The sequence below is a fragment of the Dicentrarchus labrax genome, unplaced genomic scaffold, assembly GCF_905237075.1.
Source record: "Dicentrarchus labrax unplaced genomic scaffold, dlabrax2021, whole genome shotgun sequence".
NCBI classification, from domain to species: Eukaryota; Metazoa; Chordata; class Actinopteri; family Moronidae; genus Dicentrarchus; species Dicentrarchus labrax.
Window position 1 is genome coordinate 21,070,808 of NW_026136718.1, and position 22,175 is coordinate 21,092,982.

The window sequence follows — 22,175 nt, forward strand, 5'->3', positions numbered from 1 at the left end:
TGGGCTACTTCTTATTTTGTTTTAGTGCACTTTTGTTTTGAAAAAGAAAAAGTGAATTACTTTTTTTTTTTTTTTTATTGTTGTTGTTGTCCAAATGAACACTGGTGACCTGAGATGGGGAATGAGTGAGAAAAAAATAAAAGGGGATCAAATTTAGGCGAGAGAACTCTCTTGCACTGACGAGAGTGAAAACAGAAGAGGAGGAGAGGATAAGAAAAGAGTCAGGGAGAAAGCAAACGAAAGTGAGAGAGAGAACGATGAGAAAAGACAAGGTTGTATGGAGAGGAGAAATAGAGCACAATAGAAAAGCAACACGAGGGAGATGAGAGGAAGAGTACAGGGAGGGAAGGAGGGGGCAGGTGAGAGTTAGAGGGATTTTGGGGGGAGAAGATCTCATGCGAGAGAATGTCAGCGTGGAGACATCATTTCCAAACCCTGCATGATGTCCGCCTGGCAGACCTGCTGTGCCTAGACAGGCAACATGAATGTGCACACACACAAGCAATAGGCACAGATGCAGACAACTTCAGAGTGTGTTGGCATGCCTTATGTGTACATCTGTGTGTGTAACTGTCTTTATTTGCGCGCGTGTGTGTGTATCTTTGCATATTTGAGAGTGTGTGTACTTCCTGTGAGGGGAAAGGCGGCTGCACTGCAGTGAAACACAGACCAGTGATCAAACACAGTAGAAAAAGATGGAGGAAACCAGTCCTCCCTCATTCAATTTACATTATACAGTACATAGCCTCAGATCTGTTCTTTGAAGAGGCCACCCCCAAAGCACATAGTTAAATGTGTGTGTGTGTGTGTGTGTGTGTGTGTGTGTGTGTGTGTGTCCTGATCAGAAGCCCCCCCCCCCAATTTCCATTTGCGGTGCCTCTGTTGCCATGGTTATCATTTTTGGGCTTGATCTGGGCAGTGTCAGCCTCAGCATCTTTCTCTCTTCCTAAATGATAACGTATCAGTGTTTAAGAGCAGCCAGCACTCTTTTCATGTTATTTTCTCCATTTGTCTCTATGCGTCAACCAAGGTCTTGTTAAAAGGATGCATTTCTCCACATCCCGCAACAAAACAATAAAGACAGCGAGCAGTTTTGTCAGACCAGCCGCTTGCACAAAAACAAACCCACACTTGCTGCCGCTGTCCTTGAGATGTTTTATTCATATCAGAAGATAAGAATGATTCAACTTCTTCCTGCTTGTTCCAAATCACTTTTACTCTTTTCTGTTCCATTCTTTTTTTCATTCAGTGTGTGAGCATTTCAACAGGAAATTAATTTCATGTCTGGTTTGTAATATTTCCTTTAGATGATAAAAAGTACAGTACTGTGCATATAGATACCTCTTATTTTTATTTTTGGGGTCAAGTCAATAACACTCATGGTTTCATATAATTTCTTACGAGAAAGCTGATATATAACAGTAAATTCATGGGAAGGTCCCTGGAAAGCAGTGGTGGTAACTAAAGTGTTTGTACATTTACTTCAGTACTGTACTTGAGTACAATTCTGAGGTATTTCCATTTTATTCTACTATATACTTCACTCCATCACAGTTTAGAGGGACATATAGTACTACTAATAGTATTACTTTACTGGATTTAGTTGAGGACTGTAGATACAAATTACTTACTTATATGTTCAGATTATACACACAAAATATTTTTGTGTCAAATTAAATATGATGTGTGTATTAACCTAAGCAACAGTATATAAGGTAGTTAAAATAAGCTCCACCTTCCTCAATTCTTCCTCTGTGTTAGTGCATCAATAATAATGAGCCAGGGGTGCCCCAGTACTAAGGCTGAGTCCTTAACGCATCAGCCCGGCTTCGATTCCATCCCGCGGCCCTTTGCTGCACGTCCTCCCCTCCTTTCCTGTCTCTTTTTAGCTGTCAGTGTCCAATAAGGCAAACATATTATAAAATAACTGAAAAATTATAATTGATGTGATTGTGCAAAAGGAGTACTTTTACTTTGATACTACAAGTATATTTTGCAGATAATACTTCTGTACTTTGATAAAGTTGAATGCAGAAGTTTTTAGTACTATTTGTATAGTGTGGTATTACTATTTTTACTTAAGTAAAGGAGGACTACTTCTTCTATCATGGCTGGAGGGGCCTTTATGTAATTTGATACTAATTGTAACAAAAATGGAGGCAGTTATACACTCTTATTTTATTTTATTGGCTCTTTTGCATTTTGCCTCCTGTTGTTGTTGTTATTATTGTTATTGTTATTATTATCAGGCTGTGGATACTGCTGGAAACTGTTCATTTCCTCATGGGGATGAATAAAGTATCTATCTAATCTAATTTAATCTAATCTTTGTTTCCATTTTCTCTATACTACGCTACACTAAATTATGTAGTTCTTTCCAGAAAGATTTTCTTATTTTTTTCTTAAATTTTCTTAAAGTTATTATAAAATTATGGACCTGTAAAAGCATTACCATTAAGTTAAATTAAAACTCTTCTCCTGTTCTGCCCTTATTCTTGAAACCACATCTATCTTTTAAAACCAACTCTGAGAATTACAAAAAGCAGTTTGGCCGGTGCCCACTGCAGTCCAGTTGTTTGTGTCGTATCAGCTGTCTTTTCTTAACACAGTCGTCAACTAACAGCACCAAGCCTCTGTCAGACAGCTCATCTGTCATGATTTATGACCTACACGCACTTCTGCACAAACACACGCACATACACAAACATGTAATCAGCTGACACGCAGGCAGCCGGAGTGGAGTGGCAACGTCAGGAGGGGATGCACTCGATCAGTCCCAGTAGCTCTTGACTGGCAGGCTGACGGGTTTGATGTGAGCAAATTGAAGACAAAGGGGCTTTATCATCAGAAAAACCCATTTCAGGCACCTCGGAAAAGAAAGTGAGAGAGAAAGAATAAGAAAGGGAGGGACAGAACAAGGAATGATGTTCGCAATTGTGCTCCTATTACAGTGAAAATGCCCATTACCGCCTACCCTGTGTCTGTGTGCAGCTCTGTGCCAGCCACATAAAGGCTCTCTGACTGTGTTTAATAATTCTGGAGCGAAGCGAAGACAGATGGGCCAACGGTGATGATCACGTAGATGCCACTGTGAACCAGCAGAAAGAAAATAAGAAAATCTGAGCTCTATCTGCAAGCCGTTGGAAGTGGCTTCCAGGAGGAAGTGTCCTCTCACATCTTGCTCTTCTCAACAGTCATACAGACACAGGATGAGGTCAATAAAAGAGCGCCCGTTAACATTTAATAAAATCCCACCGTACTGGTTTGGACTCTGCTTTCCAGTGGCTTCCAATAGAGGAATTTCACTAGGCACATGTGCTCTTTTTCAGCACTTTCCCTGCTTTGTATTGACATTGAGCTTCAGTATTTCCTCTCCTTTTTATCACCCAGCAGCCAGGTGGGCCTTGTTTAGAAAAAGGTGGCAAAGAGCAATATGAAACACAGATAGATATCCAAACAAAAGACAGTCTCTTGGGGGTTAAGCTTGTGATAACATTTCCATCTAAATGCAGATTTGATATAGCAATGGCATTGCATACCCTCTCTAGTTTACATTCATTACCACGGAGGAGGAGAGCAATGTTTTTTTTTTTACCTGGTCTACTTCACGATGTAATTTAGGCTTTTCAAGAGGGGATCTGCAATTGATTTCATTTAATTTAGTTGTGCAAATTGCAGCACCAGCCGGGAAACAAAGATAAACATTTGTCCAAATAAAGTGGACAGAAAGAGTGAAAGGAGAGAGAAGAGCGTGTGAATGAGATTGTGATTGTAAAGCTTGGTTGGCTTCATTTGTGGCACTGTCTTGCTATTGGCAACATAAGTAGCATAATGTTACCCAAATGGTGCTCATCCAGGTGGAACCTGGCAAGAAACTGGCAAGCAGATTAAACATTATCGATGCCTCTTAGCTAAAGAATAAATTTGCCTTCTTTTGTTTTCAGCAAGCTCTCTGCAAGGTGGTAGAGAAACTGCAGTTTGATCGTCTTAACTTAAGTCTGTGTGTGTGTGTGTGTGTGTGTGTGTGTGTGTGTGTGTGTGTGTGTGTGTGTGTGTGTGTGTTTGTTTGCATTTGAATAGGAGGGGCACACGCGTGAGTGTGTGGTAAACAAAGATGAGTGCCACATCGTCAAGGGGGATAAAGCAAAGAGAGTGACAGCAGGGAGTGGAATCTGATAGACTCTTATGAAAGATGTGTTCTTTGAGTGAGTTTGTGTGTGTGTGTGTGTGTGTGTGTGTGTGTGTGTGTGTGTGTGTGTGTGTGTGTGTGTGTGTGTGAGCGTGAATGTGAATGTGAATGTGTCACTATATTGGCCTTAACACACCTCCTGCTGAATCACAAAAGTTCATCTCTACTTTTTCCATCATATCCTCTTGACTCCTTTTCCACATCACATCACTCCAATTTCTCCGTTACACACACCTCCAGCTTTTTCCATTTTTTGTTTATGTATTTTCCCTCGCTCGCCTCCTTCCTACAATCCTGCACTGTGTTCTGTTGGAGTCAGTTGTGCTTGTTCATCTTTTCCGAAGCGACTGCTTTTTCCTATGTCGGTGTGAGAGAAAAGTACATTGCTGCTGCTATCAAGTAAAACAAATTCAAAAGTGAATCAATTTTCCTCTACAACTTCTCCTATCGCAGAGCACATTGCTGTGCTGCTAACCCCAAAGTGTTTTGAGACAGCCAGTTTGTCAGGGGACTCAACAATGTTGTGTAACTCACAAAATTGTCATTTTAACCTGCAGTCTCTAAAGGAGTGCCTTGGATAATGAAATGAAGAATAAGAATCCTGTGGGATCACTGTGTGAAAAAATTGCATCAAAAATGATAAATAACACACTATTACAACAAATAATGTTTATATTAGTAGGTATCAGTTGATTAGTTAACAGATACTTTGTGATGAGCTCAAAGCAATAGTTTGACATTTTGGAAAGTATGCTTATTTGCTTTCTTGCCATGAGTTAGATGTGAACATTGATGCCACTCTCACGTCTATTGGCAAATATGAAGCTACTGGCAGTTAGCTTAGCACAAAATATAGATATAAAACGTCAGGTACTAAGCTTTGCTAGTACTGTAGGTGTATATGTTACCTTCTGACAGAGCCAGGCTAGCTAATTTGCCCTGTTTCCAATTTTTATGCTAAGGTGAGCCCACCGCTGAATGTAACCTTACATTTAATGGACAGATATAACATTGTCAATCTTCCCATTCAACTCTGCTGCTTGATTTTATGACAACATATTAGAAGCAGTGGTCTTGATCAGGGCAGTCGTTGTTGGCCACTACACTGCTTTGCTTGTTTATTCCCCACCTGCCATCTCATCTCCTCTTATCCCTCAGCCTTTGAAAGCCTCATGCATTTTGTTTCACAGGTCACCTCACTCGCCGGGCTGAACTCCTTTCGAGTGCGAAACGAGAGGCCGTTTCAGAGCACAAATCCCGTTTGATGCTGCCATGCAGAGCAACACAGATCAGTTGGTGAGGGAGTTAGACAAGTAGCGCTTGTCTAAGACGATGTCACTGGGAGAAGTGGAGAAGTGGGTATTTATGTGTGTTCATGTAACTGCGGGGTGGGAAAAATGTGGTAGGAGGGCTGATGTTAAGCTATCAGGGAAGAGACACTCAGCCTCTTAGCTTGAGCAACTGCAACAGCATCAATGGCTGCAGGAATGAGCAATGACAGCTATTCACGAGTCTGCTATTTGTGTGTGCTCAAAGGCACATTAACCATCCAGTAAGGAATGATAAATGGTGGCTTCAAAGACTTGACTGTGTGTGTGTGTGTGTGTGTGTGTGTGTGTGTGTGTGTGTGTGTGTGTGTGCTGTCTGTGTGTCTGTGTGTGTGTGTGTGTGTGTGTGTGTGTGTGTGTGTTTGTTTGTGTGTGTGTGTGTGTGTGTGTGTGTGTGTGTGTGTGTGTGTGTGTGTGTGTGTGTGTGTGTGTGTGTGTGTGTGTGTGTGTGTGCGCGCATTTGATGCTCCATGAATAGCAAATGAGAGATTAGATATTTTCACTTGGGAGAGGATTCTAGGGCACACACACACACACACACACACACACACACAGCCACACACCTCATACAGTGCATCCACTTTTGGCAAGATTGCCAATCAAAGACCAGGAAACTGATTCAAAGTTGAATCTGAGTCATGAAGTGATATTTTTCAGCATGAGAAAAATCTAATCCTGAAAATAAAACAAAAACACTTTAGATATGGGCCGAAGATAAAACAAACATAAGATTTCCTGATGGTAGGTGAGTGATTGTAGAGTAGGTGAGTAGAAAGACTGAAAATGCTCATCTGAAGGCTGGCAGGTGGTCATACAGTGGGGGAGGAAGAGGAGAAAGAGAATGGCAGGGGATGGGGAGAAAAATGACAGAGGAGAGAGAAAGATTGAGAGGTTGAGCGACTCGCACAGCAGTGTGCCTGTGACCGCTGGAAAAACATTGTTCCACCGATCTGCCATTTAATTACAGACAGGAGGGGCCGCCCCTGTAGCGTGTAGCACTTTAACGTGCATCCAATCAAACAGGAGTAGAGCAGGACACACAGAAAGGGTGCTGTGGAAACTGACACTAATGAAAAGAAATCAATAGGCTCATTTTCTCCACCATTCAACCACACTGTCTGTTCCGCCCACCTAGGCAGTGCTTCTTTCTGTTTATTTTTTTGCTCTCTCTTCTCTTCGTCTTCTCTTGCTTCACACATTCTTAACAGCTTGACATTAGATAGCTATAACATACCTTCTGTCCTCATCAGATTGTATTTATAATTTCTGACCAGCGCTGTGGGAAACATGTTTGTATTATTAATAAAGGAACACTCATCAGCTGGGGCTAATGGAAATGTTATTAATTTTTCAGATATTTGGTCATAAACCAAGGTATTGGACGAAGCGGACTTTCTACCCGATGACGGAGCAACATCAAGTCAGAGAATCACTAAAATGATTAAATTTTATCCTGCCGCGGACATTAACGTCTGTACAAAATGTATTGGGAATCCATCAAATAGAAATTTCACCCAAAACCACAAGTGTCAACCTCATGGTGGGGCAAGAGGAAAAGTTAAGAAAGATTTCCAAGTCCTAAAGAATTCATGCTCTGGGGAGTATGAATGTCTGTATGTGGACTGACAGACAGACAGTCATTGCTATCCCTCGAGCCTGCTAGTGTGGCTAAAAGAGTGGCTAGCTGATTGAAAATGCATGCACTGATGCTGGGCTTTGGGGCAAATTAAATTAGACATAGTGACGCGTTTGTCAGCGTTCTGAGTAGTGAGAAGAAAGGGAATAGTGACTGATAAGGGAGCTAAAAAAGACGCAGACGAGGCTCAAGGCTTTACAGGTAAGCCTCATTCACACACAGAGCGCACTGGATAAACAGAAGCAGATAGAGCTCAGAGATGATAACCTGTATTACTGTTTTGTATGAGTGGAATTCACATTTACCTCTGCAATGTAAATGAGCCACCTCGGTCTTTTCAGGCAAGGTGACACAAGATTAGAGGGTAATAATAATGTATGAGGTGACTCTTCCAGTGTAAAATTAGTTCTACACTGGTTGGGCAAAAAGGCAACAAAGAAAAATGCAATGGAACATGCAGACTTTTGCAGAACAAAACGGCTGCTACCAGAGCTCTTCTGAAAGCAGCACACTTAATTATATATAATATATATATAATTTCTTATAATTATACTCTTCCTCTCTGTCATCAGTTGTTTTGATGAAAGTAATATTTTTATCTCTGTGGTGGTGATGCTTTAAGCTGCAAGGAGGTGGTTGATATTGATCCCATAATGCATATCCAGGTTTGATGTATGGCTTATGAAAGGACTTTTGATATCTTCCCTCCACAGTCGAGCCCTGCCTCCCACTGTTCAGGTAGAACCGTAATGGCCTGTTGGATCAATGACCAATAATCAGGGAGACACAAAGAGCTTCTGTTCTTTCCCTTTTACTCCACAACCAGGACAATCTGATGGAACAAAAGAACCTGGAAAGGCAGCATGTTTTCTTCTACAAGAAGCAATTAACTAACCTTTTTTCCAACATAATGAGAAATAACGTCCCGTGGCTTCATTTACTAGACGGCATTGATTGTCCTCTCTTCTCCTCTCCTCTCCTCTCCTCTCTTGTCAGGCTTAACCAACGGAGACACTGTGGTGAATATGAGGAAGGTGACCCATCAGACCATAAGTGAGGAGCTGTCCAAAACCGTTCTCCTCCCCTGCCTCTTCACCCTCCGCCCCAGTTCATCCCATGAGCCCCCCAGAATCAAGTGGACCAAGGTTTGGGGCCAGAGAGGCTCTGACGGCCTGCAGAAGGAACAGTCGGTCCTGGTGGCCAAAGACAATGTGGTCAAGGTACAATAAAGGCTGACTGAAATGTTTGGTGTCACATTTTTGCGAGAATACAATAAGCTCAGACGTGTTTAATTTGTTTCCCTCTCTCATTTCTTTATCCCTCTATAGGTGAAGAAGGGCTTCCAGGGTCGTGTTACCCTGCCTGGTTACAATGAGAACCGCTACAACGCCAGTCTTGCTCTGTCAGGGCTACGTTCCAGCGACTCTGGTCTGTACCGCTGTGAAGTCGTCGTGGGCATCAATGACGAGCAGGACACAGTACCCCTGGAGGTCACAGGTGAATAAAATGCACAAAAAAAATGTCGACACTTCGTAATTAAGGCAGCAATTTTGAATTTAAGTCTCAGTGTGAAATTTCACGCTAGAGCAAACCTAGCTGTAGGCTAGTCGCAGTAAACAGTAATTTATCAATCATCATTAGGATTTGGACAAATACGAGTATGATTTGTGACATTATAAATAGTTTGGAAGTCGACCTGGTCCAGTATGCGGCTTATTCAAGTGTGATGTAGAAACTTGAATCCACCAGTGCCCATACACTGAGAATGGACTTTACAGTAAAGTAGGAGACATCTTGTGTCCAGCAGGAAAACGTAAGAAATAAACCAAATTATCATATTTATAGATTCTGATTTTTAATGAGGTAGCCAGAGTAGAGGCCTTTTTATGGATTTAAATGTACAAATTTAATGTAGACGCACTTTATTGTTCTAAGCAGACTATTTGTATATGTCTTAATACATGTCTGGAGGGGCTCTTTAATTTTCTGCGTAATGTTATAAACATTTTGGTCCACATTTTGAGGAGACATGCTATTAGTAGTCAGGTAGCTAGCTGCTACATGCTAGTCTGCTTGCTTCCTAGGAGTTGTTCTTGAGAATTATTTAGTATTTTGTAACTAAATGATTAAGAAAACCTAACAATTAGCCTGTTGCCAGTTAATAAAGCTCTACGTTTGCTGTGCTAAAAACCACTTGTGATTATTTTAGCATTGTTGAAGAAGTTTAAACAAAAAACACTTTATTCCACCTGTTAATTGGGCCTTTCAACACAAGAGCTGATGGGCAATGGCTAATATTGGTTCTAAGTTAATGAAAGTTTCATCTAGCCTACTTTCTATCATTAATTATCAAGTTAGCATCCATAGTGGGATTTGTTCGAATCTGATAGCTTTGTATTGTAATATGTCACACAGAAAATAATTAACAGTGGACAGTCACACCACTAAAGCAATATTGGATTAGAGAAAGAATGAGCAAGCAATTGATGATTATTTCTGTGATTCAGTATCATCTCGTAGCAATTTTAACATTACCATCAACTGATGAGTAGTGATGTACAAAGTAATTAACACCATTTGTGTCATCCTAGACGTTATGCATGTTGTTTTTTTTACCTATACAAAGTATTGTTTCAGCAAATCAACGCTCCAGTCTTTGGTTGTGTACAGCTCCCCCATTTCTCTCAAGGGTTGCCACTATGAATAATAATGACTCTGTTTTCCATGTCAGGCTATTACAGCCATTACACCCTGAGCTGTTTACTGTCCCTGTAGAAAGTACGATGATAGGGAAAAGGTGAGAGAACTAGAACACATTAAACATCATTGACCTGGGCCACTCAGGTGCTGTTCATGCACTGAAACCCTAATGAAACCAATAAGGTAGGAACCCAGCAGCGTACGCTCTTGTCAAATAGTGTTACACCGAGAGTTTTGTATGGCTCTCCGTGGCTTAACTAAATGGGAAAACCATTTATTGCATTATCTGTATCCAGGACATGCATATTTGTAGAATTACGAGACTACCTGGAGGTAGCTCACTGTAGTAGAACCATAATTACTGTGTCAGAGTATTTTAGCTGCAGAGCTTTCATCACATTCTTTCCAGGTCACTCACTATTTTTAATAATAAGCTATTATCATAATGACCACAGGGAATCACACAATGCATTAGCCAGTATACACTATGCTGCCGCTTCCACAAATCCTTGCTAGTGTTGCTAACATCAGCTCTAAAAGCCCAGTAGCCTTATTCTTTTACCCAGACACACCATGTTACAATGGCTACATCGTGTGTCATTGAGAGTAACACACATAGCCTCCACTCCACTGCCTGCATATAGCTCAGATGTGAATATGTGCAAGCGTTTATATGTACGTGGGAACATTTTCGCGTGTGTGTCTGTACATGCCACTATGTCTTTATACAGTTCAATAAGAGTGCTATCTGGTTTTCTCAAGCAAGCGGAGTACCTCATCTTTCTCCATAAAAGCAGTATAACATTTAGTAAGCAACAACGCTGTCGCAATGCTTGGGAGACCCTGTGTCCTCCCCCTCTTGGCCAATCGATTAACACGCTATGAAAACCACTCCTTCAGAGAGAAACCAATTACGTAGCTGGCGAGGAGTAGCCGTCTCCAGGGCTTAGTCTTAATTGGCAGTCATGCTACATGGCAGACCACAGCCGTCCTCACACTAATTCTACTGAGTGCTTAACGTATTAATTAGCAGGTATTGATACTGTTCAGCTATATCAATATCATATTAATCCACATTGCTCTTCTCATAGGCCCATTTGTGTGTGTCCAAGCCCTAACTGAGATGTCCTTCCGCTCTAGCCATCTCTTTCTTAATTTCTCCCCTGCTGCCTCTGTCTTACTCACTTCTTGTTTTGTCTCCATTTTGATTTGTGTCAGGACATATTGACTGGTCAATTGGCTGTGTCTCAGCAATTAGAACACTGTGCCATTAATTGTGTGTGTCAGCCCTTGTCTTTGGTGAGATATGGCTGTCCACCATTAACTGGTCCGAGGACAATGGGTAGTATATCAGCACTGGGCATTGCAAACTTAAACAGTTTATATACTGTTATTATTATCGTTATATTTATACTTTTGTACGCAAAAAGTGAGGGGAATTAAAATTTCAGTTCAACTTTAAACAAAGTAAATGTGTACTGTACAGTATACGTTGTAATGCAGTGTAGTGTACTAAACAGTGCTGCCAAGGGACACCAACTGCTCAACAGTGCTACAATGAGGGCATCATACATAAAGCATGTGGTCTACCCACAACTGGTGCCTTCCTGTTCCACCCCCTGGAGACGGTGTAGGGATGTGTGAGGAAGCAGAGGGTAAAAATAGAGGCATGAGGTATTGGGCATTCAACCCTCATGTGAAATAGGACTGGGTTTCCCGTAGTGAGAGGAAACCCATTTGTCTCTCTAGTGTATGTGTTAGCCAGCGAGCTAGCATCTCTGTTTGGACAAGATCCCACAGCCTCAAAGGAGAATGGATGGAAACTGAGAAATTATGAGAAGAAATGGAGCAAAAAAGGGACAATTTCTGCTCCACATATTTGTGAAGAGGAGAATAAGACCAATATGACAGAATGGCTTGATGGACTGCTGGGATCATGGGAACTGTGTGTGTGTGTGTGTGTGTGTGTGTGTGTGTGTGTGTGTGTGTGTGTGTGTGTGTGTGTGTGTGTCAGACACACAAACACACATGGCCCTGCATGCTTGCTTTCTTCGCCCATAGCCTGGAGTGCTAATGCTCATATTGCCACGCAGGCCTCCATCTCGCAGGAATCTCTGTCACTCTTGCAGACAAAGCCAGGGGAAGATAAAGGAGCCGTGTTAGTAGCCAGACGCCCACTGGCTTTCATGTCGCTGGATGCTCCTCAGGGGTGCAGCGCTCCGTGACTGGCAGGCAGAGGTGGGAGGTGAGGGAACGCTAGATGGACACTTCTGAGGCAATTCCTTTCCCATTTAAGTGGAGTATATGCTCTTCTCACAGCTAAGGGAATTGTGTCTCACTTTATTCCCAGTTGATTTTTTGTTTTTTGCTTCTTCCAATTGTTATAACCAGATTTTTTTTTGTATTCTGTGGCTCAATACATGCATCTCTATGTCTGCTTTCTTTGTCTTTCCATCATGATTGCGACAGCAGGCGTCGTGCAGCAGACATTGTGTGTGTACTGCTAAAGAAGTAAAGTAAACACCATCACTGTTTGTCACACACTGTATCCAAGGGTCAACATCTCTTTTCTCTAATGATAAGCCGACTGACTGCCTGATGCAAATGAGGCTCACGTATGCAGGTAGCTGAACCTGAATGCGGTACAGATGGAACAATGTCAGTACATGATGAGGATGTCTAGAGGGCTTTGTGTTTATGTATCCGTGAGCATGTACATGCTCCTGTTTTAATGGTTCAAGGTTGCAGGTCATAAATTGATGCCATTAGTTTCTGGAGTATTTGCTATCACATGCTGTATCTCTTTGCTCCAGGCGTGGTATTTCACTACCGGGCTCCCCACGACCGTTATGCCCTGTCCTTCGCTGACGCCAAGAGGGTGTGTGTGGAGAACTCAGCGGCCATTGCAACGCCAGGCCAGCTGCAGGCCACCTTCGCCGATGGGTATGACAACTGTGATGCTGGCTGGCTGTCTGACCTGACAGTACGGTGAGGTTTTCAACTTCGCATACTTACAGTATCAAGTTCAAAGCTGTGGTTTGTTTCTGCTGGAATAACTCTCAAGAGGACACACTCTACTGTCACTATGGTTACTACTGTGATACAGAGAAGTGTCTTTGATACTGCCAGCGTGTTTATAGCCAAGTATTGAATGTATACAGAAGAAAATAAATGAGAAAAGAAACAGTGAAGAAGAAGACTAATTAGCCTTCTGGTTAGAGTTGGCATGTCGACAAATAAAACACAGCTTCCCATGCGTTATGGGAGTTCTGAACGCAATTATGAGCTCCTCTTTGAATGATGAAAGCACTTCCTGTAAAGTATGCAGCACCAGCCACTGGACAAAGCCTCAGACATGTGTCTGTCCTGTAGCCATCCTCTGGGATTTAAGTAGAAATTAGGTGGCCTGTACCATATTAAAATGCTTTGAGATTATTTCTTTGATTTAATGAGGGCTCAGAAGCCAACAAAATGTTCCCTCATCCATAGCTCCTGATTGTCACATACATTGTAGCTGCATTTGAATATCCTGTGCTAGACAGTAATTAGCAGTCTTGGAGTTAAAGTAACAAGGTCTGCTGACAGCTCTTGTTTGTTGGACCAGGTTGCTATTTTAAAATCTCCATCAGGCAGTTGTTTCAGCATAACATTTTTGATAATTTGCCACATGATCAAACGCAACTAAAAATATGACTAAAAAAAGAAAAGTTGATGAACTATGTAGAAGTATGAAGTATGGCAGCATGAAAGTCATTTTGATCTTTTTGGTGTTTTTATAAACACAAAACTGTGCAACATAATTGGACCTAATTGCTTGTTTGCGCACTGAAAAGGCAGTTAACTACAACTGCCCCCTCGGAGCTGTCTGTCAGGCTGCTGCGTGTGCTTCAGCTTGCCACCTTCCATAAAGTCTCTCTTAATTTTACCAGTCAGAGCCCGTCTCTTGACAGTGTTCTCCATATCTACATTTTAATTTCAAATCGCTGTTGCTCCAGTAGACAAGCAGATTGACTGTTGTCTTCCTGACAGTTTTTCACAACCTTCCTGCGGCGCAGCTTACTTCTTTCTCTCCTTCCGTCCTACACTCCTGTTGTTTTCACTCGGGAGCTATCTAATTGGTCCAGATCCAGTAGGCTCCGACTGCACATCAGCCAGGAGGAAAATGTCCAATTAATACAGACATCAGCCGTCGCTTCATCAGCCACCAAGCAGAAATGAAGAGGCTGAGGCCGAGGACACTACAAGACTTAGTTCTCTTGTTATACTCTGATGAAAACAGTTTGCTATTTAAGAAAAGGGCTGCAGGTTTATGGTTATATGCAGGCATATGTGTCTTCTTCATTGGTGTTTGTGCGTTTGTGTTTATGTCTTTTTTCAAGTACTTCATAAATCCCTATATACCCAGTGTAATCTTTTAATCAGCCTCTTTGCCTGTGCCCTGGTGCTGCTGGAATCAATGTTCTTGTGGAATAATTGCTCAGTTGGAGCCTGAATATAGATCGCCGTTTTCTCAGCCCCAAAGGCATGCCAAGCCACTGAAGGAATTCCTGATTCTGTTAACCTCTCCTTGACTTCCTATTTCTACACACCCTCTTTCTCTAAAGCTGTAACATTACTGGAATTCTTGTATTGCCAGAGCATTAAATACATTTCAAAACAATTTTAGGTAAAATGGTTGGGTAATTATTCTGTAAAACTCACACTGAGGGCAGAATAATTAAAATAAGCAAGATATTGTATCTATTGAATTGCTTTCCAATTGTTATCCTGAGGTTGTTTTGACGTGCAATGCAACGTGAGTTATTGTAAACCTTGCTTTGGCATTCCAGCTAGTTTCAGCAGGGATATTTATGTGTTTATTTTTCCTTATTCTTTGGGTAATATATTTGGGTAATCTCTGGAAGGAGGATATACTTAAACTCATTGTATTCAGGGCAGGAGATGATGAAAGTGTAGTGCAGTTTTCATCTTATTCTGTATGCATGTGAACGCAGACTCATCCCCAGGGAGCCAAGTTTGTCTGTGGCTGCCGTTTTCATAGCCAGGCTATATTAATCTCCCTATCTCACTCCCTCTGTCTCTGTCCCTGTCTCTTGGTTTTCTTTACAGGTATCCCATCCAGTCGCCTCGGCCTGGTTGCTATGGAGATCGCGAGGACTCACCTGGAGTCCGTAACTACGGCAATAGGTCCCCTGATGAGCTGTTTGATGTCTACTGCTTTGCTAAGCAGCTTCAAGGTAGGAGTCAGGAGCCTCGACCATAAATTTGGGTTTAGTCATGCATGGGTTCACTAAGCCGTGGGTGTGCAGCGCAAGAACGCTGTGACCAAGACTTAATACTCTGTTAGCACAGAAAGGAAGAGGGTAGTAGGAGAGGGAGGGGAGGAGAGCTTGTGGAAGTGAGAGGGAGAAAGAGAGACAATACCTCCTTCAGGCAAAAGATAAGTGGGTCAGTAGTGTTATCCTAAAACTTTACTTTTTGATTTACAATGCCACAGGCGAAGGTGGAAAAGACCTACAACAGGTGGACAAAATTTCTTATCTGATTCATTCACTTTGGCTAACCCCTCCCCTGAACAGCAAATGTCCAGTCATAGATCAGCAACCGTAATTAGACATGGGAGGCTTGTTAAGCTTTGGATTTCTACATGCTAAAGAGGTGTGCATGGGGCTGTATTTTGAGCAATAGTCTGTATATAAAGAGCTCAGCCAAAAACAAAAGAGCAAACGTTAGCATGTCCAGCTTACTAGCTTCCTACTTACAGTTGTAACCTAACTGAGTGTTACTTTGGGGTAGCATGTCATATTATATTAAGACCAACGTGTCTTGAGATGAGGATGCAGACTTTTTACCTGGTGCAAGCAGCTTTAATTGCAGTCTTTTTGCATGTATGTGATCATACAGTATGTAGATGCATGTATGTATATTTAAGACCCTTTTACCAAGCTCTCCTTTTAAAAAGAGTCAGCTGGAAGGATAACCAAGTCAGCTGGAGACAGACCAGCTCAACCAACTCTTAGAGTTAACGTTAGTTGAGTAGCAAGCCACAGCTGATCAAATCAGCCAGCAACAAATGACATATCAGCCATCACAATCGAGGGATGTCAGCAAGAAAGGAGAGGCCTGCTGTTGCTTACATCTCTGTAAAATATAAAACCTACTGTTTAAAAACTTCCCAAGAATTTTGAGTGGTAAATCTACCACCGCTGTCCTTGTAAACTGCATATGCACTGTGCTAGAGGGGAAAGCTTGACAGGCATAGCAACAGTAACTAAGGTGGTGGGGCTTGGCGAACAGTTGATGTGCTACTGGGCACAGCAATATGAAAGGGAGATCCATCAAAGCTCCTCTAAATCTAAACAGTTTTGAAGCTTAATGGGAGTTTATGGATTTATACCTACTTCCAGTTAAGGGAGATGGAAATCTATATTTAATTTAATCAATGTGCACATAACTGGAGGTTATGTGACTGAAGTTTCTGGTTGCCTATATACGTTCCCTATATATGTTTAGATTCTTACATAGGCAGTCAAGTCCACTCATCTCACCCCCCCTCCTAAACGGCAAAAACACTGCACATATTCTACATTCACATTATAATCAAGTCGATATTATTTATTTTCAAGTTGACAGACTTGAAATATCATTAGTTGTTTGTAGTACATTGTTCAGTTCTTTGCATATGTTTGCACAGCAGGTTCTTTAATACCAACCAGACACACTACAGGGTTTGGTTTATCTGGGTCACTTGTTATGAGGTGGTACGACTACAACTGTTATTAAGCATGATACTAGTACTATTTACCAGAGCTGTTACAATATGAACGAGACTGAGATCCTGAGCAGAGAATCTCACATGACCACCTGTAGACTGTATTTATTTGTGACTTTACAGTATAATTTTGTGAAATTAACAACCTGATTGAAACAATCAGCAGATAATTATCTTCTAATCAAACTAAAAATACTAGTTGATAAACACAGTAGCTTGTGTTTTATCTCTTATTTTGTGAAAAAATAAAAAAACTAGAAGCTTCCTCAACAAACTCTGTTGTTCAATACACAGCCATGTACCGTAGAAGACCTTTCAGTATGGTTCGGTTTACAGTCTTTCACCTCGTCATTAATAGTTTTAATAGAATTAAATGTGTTTAATTGGATTTTTTCCGCTCTGTCATACTTTATTTAATTCATTATTTTCATCATAAATCAGTGTTAAAAAGCAACACTTCACCATCCTTCCAATACATATTTCATCATCTTCTGGAATTTCTTCTCACACATCATTCCTCACATAATCCCATTCTGCCTCTTTTCTTCTTTCATTTTGTCCGCATCTTCACCCTTTACCCTTCACCTCCCTGTCTCAGTTCAATAAATCAGCTCCAACATTCTTTACTCTTGGCATAAATCTCCTGGATTCTCATATCCTACTTGTTCATCTGTTCTCCGCTCCTCATTCTCACTGTCCACTCCTCTCATATTTTTTTCATCACACACTGAACTGCCAGTGGATTTTCTGATCATATAATTTTATTTGTGCTGCACAGACACAGTGGTCCTCTTGAGCTCTCTCTGTCTTTCTTGCTAAAACCCCATTTTTGCATCACTGCTGTATTTTGTCCATGCCAACCCCACCCCACCTTTCTTCAGCTTCTCCTTTCTAATTCTCCTTCAGTCACAGTCTGTGTAATAGTCTCTCTCTTAGATGCCTCTTTGCAACTGCTTTGAATTCAAAGAATTGTCTTTATATAGTCTGTTCTTTGAATCACTGATGTTTCTTATTTTTGTGCAAAAAATAAAGTGCATTCTTATGCAAGGCAAGTAAAACTTGTCTTTCATCACACTACTACTTCAAGTCTCCACCTCGTATTGCTTTGACAAAGTTGACAAAGGAGAAGAAGGGAATGGCTAGAACTTATTGCCTTTTAAGTAAAATACTGACAGACTCATGCGTGCACACACAACAAAAAACAGACACAGACTCCTCAAATGTATCTACATCCCTTTGTACAACCCAGAAAAAACTCTTTCAAAAATCTGCAATTCTAAACTAACTGAAGAAATACAATCTTAGTCGGAGGGTTAAAAATGCCTTCAGGCTCTCCACCACGATTTAACACCCTCAACTGAACTCCATGTCTCCCTCCTCCTCCTTCTCCTCCCAGGTGAAGTGTTCCACTCTGCAGTGCCGGAGAAGTTGAGCCTGGCTACAGCCTCCACCCACTGCCATTCCCTGGGAGCGCAGCTGGCCACCGTTGGTCAACTCTACCTCGCCTGGCAGGCCGGCCTGGACCAGTGTGACCCCGGCTGGCTAGCTGATGGCAGCGTCCGCTACCCTATCAACGTCCCGCGCAAAAACTGCGGTGGAGACGAGCCCGGAGTGCGGACAGTGTACAACAACCCCAACCGTACTGGCTTTCCTGACACCACAGCCCTGTTCGACGCCTACTGCTACGGAGGTACTGATAAATGTGATGCACCATCAGGGTGGTAATTGCTATGGTAACAAGGGGGGTTGGGTCTGGGGACTTGCTTTCCATTCTGGTTATTAATTAGTGCGAGATGTTTGTGTCACACATGAAGTAGTTGCAAAGAGATTGTGTGACATTTGTGTCCCCCCCCCCGGTGGATTTGCGAGCTTGTATGCTGTGTGTAGTGAAGCCTGAGAGAGAGAGAGAGAGAGAGAGAGAGAGAGAGAGAGGGGGGAAAGTGAGGTAGAAAGTGAGAGAGCTAGAAAGATCGAGGGCATGAATAAGACCAACTGGGGTTTGCAGTGACTCTGTGTCTGACCTTGTCTTTTATCATGTGCCAACTGAGACTAGAATAAGTTAGTTTCATCTTCACTTTGGACTGACTTCATACCACATTCTGTTCACTGAAATTGTGTATTTCACAATTTACCACACCTATGATTCTGCATCCAGAGCTTATGTTTGTTTTTCTGCCTTCCATTGATTGTAACAGACTGCAGACTGATATTTGACAGCTCTATTGCCACAGATAAGGACAAAAAGAATGACATTTTCATTTTTCACAGTGTCAGTTTATGGAATTTTTGTTGAAGCAAAACATCTGCATAACCCAATCATTTTAAGTAAACAAGAACAGCATGAGAGCAGAGCAGCAGTGCATTTGTCAAAATAAAACAGCTGATAGATGAACCTCTTCATTGCACCAACAGTTGTATGCACATTTACATTAATATTTAAAACAAATGATGTCTTTCACATAGTTTAAAGTAGATACAAATGGTAATATGTTTTGTTTAATGGCATAAATTTGGTTGATGTAAATAATATTGCTGATTCAATCTCATTATTACGGCATGAACGCAATATATGCACGTTTATTCATTTAAAAATAATTGGATTTTGTAGTCGGAAAATCCGAGCCATGTTTTTATCAATCCAACACTGCAGCATGTTCTGAATTCATGTTCAGGTTTATTGCAATAGGAGGATAGAGGTAAAGTGAGGTTTACTGCTGTGCTGTGCAGCAGCAGATTAAAGCAGGTCAAATGAAAAAAACGCTGCTGTTTCTTTGCCTGAAATGTGGCTGTTGTGTGTTGCAGCCCACCAGCCAGCGGGGGTCCAGGCTGCGGAGGCACAGGCTTTGTATCAGACCGCCAACCCAGCACCGGAGGCCATCTCCTCAGTAACTGAAGCTCAGCATAGTGCCCCTTTTTCCAAGACTTCCACCTGGACTGGCCTGGTTGACTTGGACAATGCTGGAGTCCACTCTATTGCTGGAATCAACAACTCCTCTGAGATCTCTGAAGAGCATGTCATCATCCATTTGAGGCCAGAGGAAGGCTGGGATGAAAAACAGGATGGACCCAGAACCAGCCAACCCAGTCAGGAGGAATCTGATGACCCAAAGAGCAGCAACAGCTCTGGCCTTTCTGACCCCGGGAACCTTGAGAGCCATGGGGGTTCTGCTCATGAAGAAGAAGATGGTGGTTATTTTGAATCATCTGACAACCCAACATTATCCTCTATAGATTCTTCCACTCCCCAGCCTCAGACTAGTAATGGTGTGTTGGCTGAGTTTGTTAACACTCTGATGAGGCCCTTCAGGTACTGGACCGGAGGTGAGGAGGTGGAGGGGACAGAAAAGGGACCTTCAGTGCTTAAGGAAAAGGCAGGACAGAACCAAACACAGGCAGAAGCATCCAGTAGAAACCTGAGTATACCAAAACCCAGTGGAAACAAGGGCAGCATGGACAACGCCATCATGGAGCACAGGAGTGATAGTTTTTCCTTCAAGGCTCCTGCCAGTGGACGACAGAGTCCAGAGGAAGGTCTGTCTGAGCGGGAGAAAGAGGTGATGCCACTGATTCGATTAGTGCCTCCAGTCCAACACATAGGGCAAAGTGACACCGTGACACAGCCAGGAGAACGAGCCTCCAGCCCTCCATCCACTGTTAATGGTACGAGCTTCACCTTTGACCTTTAAAACTTATAACTGAGTGTGAAATTGAAACAGAAATTAGGGTAAATTGAAACAGTTCTATGTCAAACAGAGCGTGGTGCATTTAAATGTTGCTGGTAAATATAGAATGTGTTTATGTCATGCTTTTCAAATAGTCTCTGTCTCTCTATTCCACTCTCTCTTTTTTTCCCTCGAGTATGCTATAATATATTCCTCCACAGGGCAATTTGAAGTATTGCTGTAGATTTAATTAAACAGTAATTGCAAACAAACAAAAAGGGCATACCACGTACAGTAATGCAACATGTTGCAGTGAAGACTGTTCTGCCTTCATTCTCATATTTATTGACTTTGCTGTGTTTACAGTACAGGCTGTCAGGAAGAGTACAAGCTAAGCTTGAATTTTAATCTACTTTGATGCTATAAAAGGTTTGCTCTGATATGTATTTTTTGTTTAGAACAAAGCAGACCTGCATCACAAATTACAGCTTATTTTTAGGAGTCAAAGATGTGTTAGGCTTAAAAATTGTCTGGTATTAGTCATGGAGAATAAATTAAACAGATGAGAAAAACAAAGGAACCTGAGCAGACAAGGATAAAACTTTAAGAAGTCTGTGTTTAGACACAAAGAGAGAAATTATCTGGGGAGTATGAGATGGTCTGACAAATGCTGGGATCAATTGCTAGTATGTACTGTGTGTGTGTGTGTGTGTGTGTGTGTGTGTGTGTGTGTATATGTTTGTTTGTTTGTTTGTTTGTTTGTGTTTGTGTGTGTGTGTGTGTGTGTGTGTGTGCGTGTGCGTGTGCGTGCGTGTGTGCCTTGTCAGTCAGGTAAGATCCACAGTGGAGTGAGTTAACCTCAGCAATGAAACCGAACAACACACCAAAAAGGATAGAAAGGGTCACCTGTTCACCGTTTTCAGTTCAATTCTTTTTGAAAGCACTGTGGCACCAAACTTAAAATCACTTCCTAACTTCCTGTACTTTATAACAGAAGGGGTGAAGGTAGACTAAAAATTAGAGGAACACGACTGGAAGATTTCTGGATCAATAACTACCAGAGCAAGGCCCCTTCAGTAAAGCCTAAACTGAAGCTCAGGAACTGATCATTGGGCGGAAGTAGAGAAATGTACCGGATAGAAGCCGAAAAGAAAGTGTAGCTCAGCCTTAGGTGGAAGAAGGCAGCTTTTCCTTTAATGGCCACTACAAATAACACATCCTTGGCATCAGCTAAAGGGGAGGATACAAAGAAAGACTTAAGACTCCCACAGACAACCAGAAGAATGATTCAATAAAGGTGATAGGCTTTTCTCACCTAGCAATTGCCGGCTTTATTAATATAAATACTCACCGCTGTGCTACCTGAAATCCGATGCCAACCCCCAAGGTATTAATGAAAATCCAAGCTTTAGTCCGCATGCATTATTCACAGCCGTATCCAATTAACGTGGAGGTTGGGCTGCACTGCCGTCTGCTCTCACCTCCATCTGTGTCTCTGCCAATTAGGCCCTGGCTCTCTGAAGGTAGGCGGTAATGATCACTACAGCGAGGATAAGGAACACAAGCGGGGGGATGAGTAGAGCGAGACAGAGGGAAGAAAGGGGAAGAAAGGGGAAGAAAGGGGAAGAGAGGTGAGGAATAGTTGTTTTTTTTCTTTAATGTTGCCGTGATGGAAAGCTGCCCAACTGATGTCTCTTCTTAAACTAGCATCAGTGAGCTGAATTAACTCTGTTATTGCACACCGCAGGCTATCCCTTGGATCTCAACACTTCTTAGTAACTGATGGTGCCATGTTGCCTCTTTGATTGAGGGGGATGCAAAGCTTTACTCGGTAGACAGTACATCCGCAAGAACGATAGGATTCAAGTATTGAATCAAATTATTTAAA

At 41.9% G+C, this 22,175-nt stretch overlaps 1 protein-coding gene across 2 annotated transcripts in view; it reads left to right on the forward strand.

Moving 5' to 3' along the window:
- ncanb (neurocan b) overlaps positions 1 to 22,175 on the forward strand; it is a 137,484-nt gene that overhangs the window by 39,326 nt on the left and 75,983 nt on the right. For both annotated transcript variants that reach the window (XM_051377107.1, XM_051377106.1), the window contains exons 3-8: positions 8,150 to 8,373; positions 8,482 to 8,650; positions 12,667 to 12,841; positions 14,963 to 15,090; positions 18,022 to 18,315; positions 19,428 to 20,285. In XM_051377107.1, the coding sequence (XP_051233067.1) occupies positions 8,150 to 8,373; positions 8,482 to 8,650; positions 12,667 to 12,841; positions 14,963 to 15,090; positions 18,022 to 18,315; positions 19,428 to 20,285 (1,848 nt within the window). The remainder of the gene's footprint in view (positions 1 to 8,149; positions 8,374 to 8,481; positions 8,651 to 12,666; positions 12,842 to 14,962; positions 15,091 to 18,021; positions 18,316 to 19,427; positions 20,286 to 22,175) is intronic.